Below are 5479 nucleotides of genomic sequence, written 5' to 3' on the forward strand. Positions count from 1 at the left end.
TGGGAAGGACTGCCCTGAGCCTCTTACTTCAGAGTCCCTCCTGCAGAGGGGTGAGCCCTGAGCACCCCAAACCCGCTTTGGGATTTTGGCTGAGTGTTCTTACTAACTTGTTTGTTTTTTCTTGTGTGTTGGCCTTGCTCTTCGTCCCTGCTTCGAGTTGCCAGTGGCACCTCCCTTTGACTGCCTGGTGCTGCTGCCACTCCTGCTGCTGCATCACGTGTGGGATGTCAGGATTCTGTGGCTCAGATGAAAAATGCTGGCAAGCAGTGTTTGAAAATTATCCCTGTCATTGCCAACTGCAGCCATTTGCAGTTTTGTTAATGGTTAGAAGGACCTCAGATATCTGTGATTTTTTAATTTTAACATTGGTAGCCCTTTAGTTGAACTTGAAGGTGGTCCTTACTGCCTGAGAGACAGTCAGGTGCTTTTGAGGAAGGTTGTGCTCTGGGTTCAGGTAGGAGGGCAGTTCCTCTTGGTAGAGGGATGGGGTTGTCCTGTTGCCAGGGCTTTGAAGTTGTTTGTTTTTTTTTTTAATTAAGGTAATCTAGTTCCAAAGTAGGATGTATCACTGTGTTGTTGCTCCCTGCAGCCTATCAAATCAGGTAGTCTGTGGAGGGCCAATGTTTTTAATGTGTTCTGCACGCTCAGGTGTGAGGAGTGTCTTTATGGTAGTCCAGCTGTAACCAAGATGTTTGGAACACAAGCCCTTTGAGGAATGTTTGAAGGAGCTGGGGTTGTTTAGCCTGGAGAAGAGGAGGCTCAGAGGTGACCTTATTGCTCTCTACAACTCCCTGAAGGGAGGTTGCAGACAGGTGGGGTTGGTCTCTTCCACCAGGCAGCACTGACAGAACCAGAGGACACAGTCTCAACTCAGGGAAGGGATAGGTTGGATATTAGGAAGAAAATTCTCCCAGAAATAATAATAAAGTACTGGAATGTTCTTCCCAAGGAGGTGGTAGAATCACCATCTCTGGATGTGTTTAAAAAAGGACTGGACAAGGCACTTGGTGCTGTAGTTGAGGTGTTAGGGCACAGGTTGGACTGGATGATCTTAGAGGTCTCTTCCAACCTCATCATTCTGTGAAGATCGGTGTGGCACTTGGAGGTGAGCACAGTTGAGAGAACAGGGACCCTGGAGGTCCCTTCCAGCCAAAACCCTGCTATGGTTCTGTGGAAGGGAATGTTTGCCCCTAGTCTAAACTTTTCACTGGCAGAAGGAAATGTGAAGTTGCAGTCAGGTCCTTCTCTGAGTTACCTGTGTGAACTCAGTGAGACACTGCTTCAGCTTGCCAGTCTGGAAAACAGCAGGACTTTGTTGAGCTTCTCTTCCCTGTCCTTGAGGCTGTGTGTGTGTCTGCTTTGCTGTGGGGTGCCTGACGTGGCTGTTTGTCTTTCCTGAAGAGGAAGGGCATGGCTGTGGCCTGAGTGTGAGGATGGTGGGCAGCAGGTGCTCAGGTTGTGTGTGGTGCTGATGTTGGGTGTTTCTTGTTTCCCAGGCGTACGTGCTGAGCAAGAGGAAGAGCCCTTCATCGCCCCAGTCACGTGTGGAGTGAGAGCAGGAGGAGCTGTGCTTTGACCTGCTGAGCAGGATGGATCAAAGTGAGTGCAGTGCTGGCTGCCTGTTTGTGCTGTGAAGTGCCCATGAGTCAGCTCCCTGGGCGCCTGGGAGACACCAGGGCTGTTCAGCTGCAAGTTTTTAGCAGTAGTCACTGCTCACTGTGTGTGACTTTATCCACTGGGGACAGAAGGGGAGGAAGGAGTACCTGGATTCTGTTTTGGAGCTCACTAAAAACGCAGCATCTTCAGGAGGATTTGTTACTTTCCTACATTGCTGAAGGCCTCTTCTCACACCTCGTAAGCACATGTAAATATTGTGAATGTGCTTGATTGGAGCTCTGGTCTTGCTGTGTGGGTAGGAGCAGGCTCCAACCTATTTGAAACAGGGACGCTGTGTGAAATTGACAAAAATGTTGACGTTTGGGGCCTTTATTTGGTCTGTTAGATGTTTTTCTAACTACAGCCATTCAGGTGCTATTGTACTTTTTCTTCCTTTCTACAGCATCTGAAGCTAGGTAGTGGTGTAAAGTAGGTTTGTTGCCTCTAGTTACCACCTTGTTTTTTCTATATTTAGCATATTAGGTGTTGTGTTTACTTAGGAACCAGGGTAAGAGCAGACAGCCTTCTTAATGGGAGCCTTTGGGTTCTTTAAATACCGTCATCACACATGTTACTGTACAAAGCTCACAAATCTGAATTTTTGTATGTGTGTGCGACTAAGTGGACTTAAACAGTACCATGCAACTCTTCTTCACCAGCCAGAAAGCTGAACTTCATCAGGCAGTTTTCATGTCTAGAAAAAGCTGTATGAATTCCATGGGAGTAACTAATGCAGAAATACAGACAGACTTTTAGAGGAAGTGTCCCGTGTCTTGTACTCCGTGTTTGGTGTGGTCACGAACACGAAGTGAGGTGGTCTCTGGGAGGCAGGGTGACTTTAGGACATCCCTGTTTTACCAGCCTTGCAAGGGAGCAGGCTGTGAGCTCTGAGCACACGCGCCCCTGGGCTGGCATCACAGGACGGCTGAGGTGGGAAGGAGCCTCTGGCAGTTTCAGCCCTGATTTAAAGCAATGACCTGGTGGTGCTTGCTCAGGGCTGTGTCTAGCTGAGGTTTGAAGGTCCTCAAGGATGGAGGCTCCTGAGCCTTTCTGGACAACAGAGTTACATTTAAGTGGAAACCCCTGTATTTTGTTATTTTGTGGCCATTCCCTTTCAAGTTCTTGCTGGGCAGTACAGTGGCGGTTCTGTCTTGTTTATTCGCCGTGCCCCAGGTGTTTGTGAGTGTGAATAAATCCTTCTGAGCTTCCCCTCCCTGTGCAGTAGCAGTCCCTGCTTGACCTTCTAGGACACGTGTTCCAATCCCTTAATGGTTTCAGTGGCTCCTTGTTGCACTCACTCCAGTCTGGAGAGCCCGAGCAGTTCACAGTGCTCTGGGTGTGGCCTGATGACCTCCCAGGTGCGGGAGGGGAGAACTCAGTAATTGCCCCTTTCAGAGGCCAAAGCAGTTGAGCTGCAGTAGTAGTTATGGTTAATGCAAATGCATCCTTAATTAGCTTTTGCTGTTCCACATTGAAGCACAAGTGGCTGTTACATCTGCTCAGTTTGTTGGTCTGTGTGCAGGGCTCTACGACTCACCTGAGCAATTTCAAGACCAAAGGTATCACTTGAAGGTTTATTTTGGACATATGACCATTCTGATTTAACCATTTGATTTTTTGTAGATTCAGACTCTTCACTTTCCAGAATATTTACTGGGTATGATGGTCCTGAAAATACTGAAGTGTATGAAGATGAGCTTTATCTCGAGGAGTCATCCAGTGAGGAGAGTGTTGATAGTGAGGTGGAGTTTCATCTCTATAGCCAGATCCACTATTCCCAGGATCTTGGAGAAATCAGCACACTAGAAATGGATGAGGAAGCTGATGCTGGAGAAGTCATGGGTCAAAGTTCAGGTCTAGCTGAGAAACAGGATGAAGATGAGAACCTCACTGAGCTCACTGATGGTGGCACTCAGCTTTCAGATGAGCCCGAGGTCATTGTCCTGTCTGACACCCCAGAGGAGGACAGCATCTACAAAAGCAAGGCAAAGAGGTCAAGATGCTCCTCGTCAGCTCCAGGTAAAACACACACCCGCCCGGTATCCTCCACACCAAATCACACCAAAGCTGCTGGATGTAGTGCCCGGTGCCCCCCTGGATCTGGTGTGGGCACACCAAGGAAGAGGAGCAGCCCTAGTGGGAGGCCTGCCCCTGTCCTTTCTGCTGGACCTGAAGGCCCCCAGGACGTGTTGGTGATAGAGAACAGCTCGGAGGAGGAGGAGAGCCTGATCTCGGACGGCGAGAACATCGAGAGCTGGATGCTCCTGGGAGCGGGTGCTGATGACACGGATGGAGACATCATGCTGAACCTCGAGGGCTGTGCCACTCCTGCCAGGAAAGGTCAGTGCTTTTTATTGGCTTGGTTGTTCTTGTATGGGGACAGCAGTTTGTCTGCAGTGACGCTGATGCCAGTATTGAGAGATGCACAGAAAGCAAATACGTTCATGGCAAAGCCGTGGTAAATGAAATGGTCATTATTTGTTCCATTTCAGTACCTTTATTTCAGCAACATGGCATGCAGAAGGAAAAACCAGCATTTTTCCTGGTGGAAATTTAGAAGTATTATCAGAGTGGTTTATACTGTGAGCTTTTCAACCTTGCCATGTATTTTGTGTTTCTGAGACTGTGTAAGAAGTTGCTGTGTGCCAGACCAGAGACCTTTCGGCTCAGGACAGGGGTGAGCTGTAACAGGAAGGAGGTGAAGGGCAGAGGGGAGACCTGAGCATTTCCCCTGTCTGCATTCAGCAGGTGACTGCCCCCTCAGCACTCTTTACAGTTTGTGCTGTTCATCTGAAGCTGTCTGACTCTTCCCATGTGGATTCTGCCCTGAATCCAGAGAGGTTTTTTCCCAGCCACTGAAGTCTGACATTGTGGTGTTCTGATAAACGTTCCTCCCCATTACAGCAAAGAAGGCCATGAAGGTGGGTGTCAGTGCCACAGAGTTTGAGCAGGTGTCTGTAATAACCATGGTGTATAACATGTGCTGTGTCACCAGTAGCTGCAAACTCAGCCACGATTTCCTCTTGCTCCCTGCTCTCCTGGGGCACAAAGGCCATTACTAGGAACAGCATCCGCCCTGCCAGGTTGAGGGAAATCATCACTCAGACGAAGGCGGGAGAAGGAAATAAAGGAGAGAAGTTTATAAATGAAGTGAAATAGACCATACTTTGAAAGAAGTTAAAAAACTATGTTTGCCAAACTTTGTTTGGTGCACATGTCAGTGAGGAGGTTTTGCATGGAGCATTCTGTGACCCTGATCTGCAGGCTGACTTCAGTGGGGATTTTTGTCAGAGTGCCTATAAACAGTGCTGCTGTTCTGCTGCTGTTCTGCACTGTTTGGGAGGAAAGAGGTGAAGCCTTTGCCTTCTTTGGTGAAACACATATTTCAGGGCCATAAATGTTTGATACCCTTCTGCTGGAGTTGTGTGTGTTTCTGCATAGCTTAGCACAGTTCGTGGCTGCACAGGCTTCTTCATAAAGCACTCTGTCTCTGCATCAGAGGCCCTAATAAGCACACCATGTTTGGAATTCATGTAGTTTCTTCCTCCTTACAAATCTTTTAAAAGTTTCTAAGAATTGCCTTGCAGGGGTGCCAGTGCTGACTGAGGGGGCTGTTAAAAATCAAATGGATGTTTGGTACCGGGGGCAGTTTTTGCTAAGTTATGCCTCGTTTTTGTGACAAACATTGTAATGTTTCTGCTTTGTAGCGAATGTTGGCAATAAGCAAGCCACATACAGAGCAGATAGCAGGGCTAGAATTTCCCTGCACTGTGTGAATGGGTCACACTGGTCAGAACTAAAATTGTTCTGTAGAGTGTAGGGA

At 48.1% G+C, this 5479-nt stretch overlaps 1 protein-coding gene across 1 annotated transcript in view; it reads left to right on the forward strand.

Annotated features, from left to right (window-relative positions):
- Positions 1–5479, forward strand: part of ZCCHC7 (zinc finger CCHC-type containing 7) — a 93482-nt gene that overhangs the window by 1261 nt on the left and 86742 nt on the right. Inside the window, exons 2-3 of the mRNA XM_031064789.1 lie at positions 1497–1599; positions 3280–3996. Of these exons, the coding sequence (XP_030920649.1) occupies positions 1590–1599; positions 3280–3996 (727 nt within the window). The 5' untranslated portion in view covers positions 1497–1589. The remainder of the gene's footprint in view (positions 1–1496; positions 1600–3279; positions 3997–5479) is intronic.

This window comes from Geospiza fortis, unplaced genomic scaffold, assembly GCF_000277835.1.
Source record: "Geospiza fortis unplaced genomic scaffold, GeoFor_1.0 scaffold545, whole genome shotgun sequence".
Lineage (NCBI taxonomy): Eukaryota > Metazoa > Chordata > Aves > Passeriformes > Thraupidae > Geospiza > Geospiza fortis.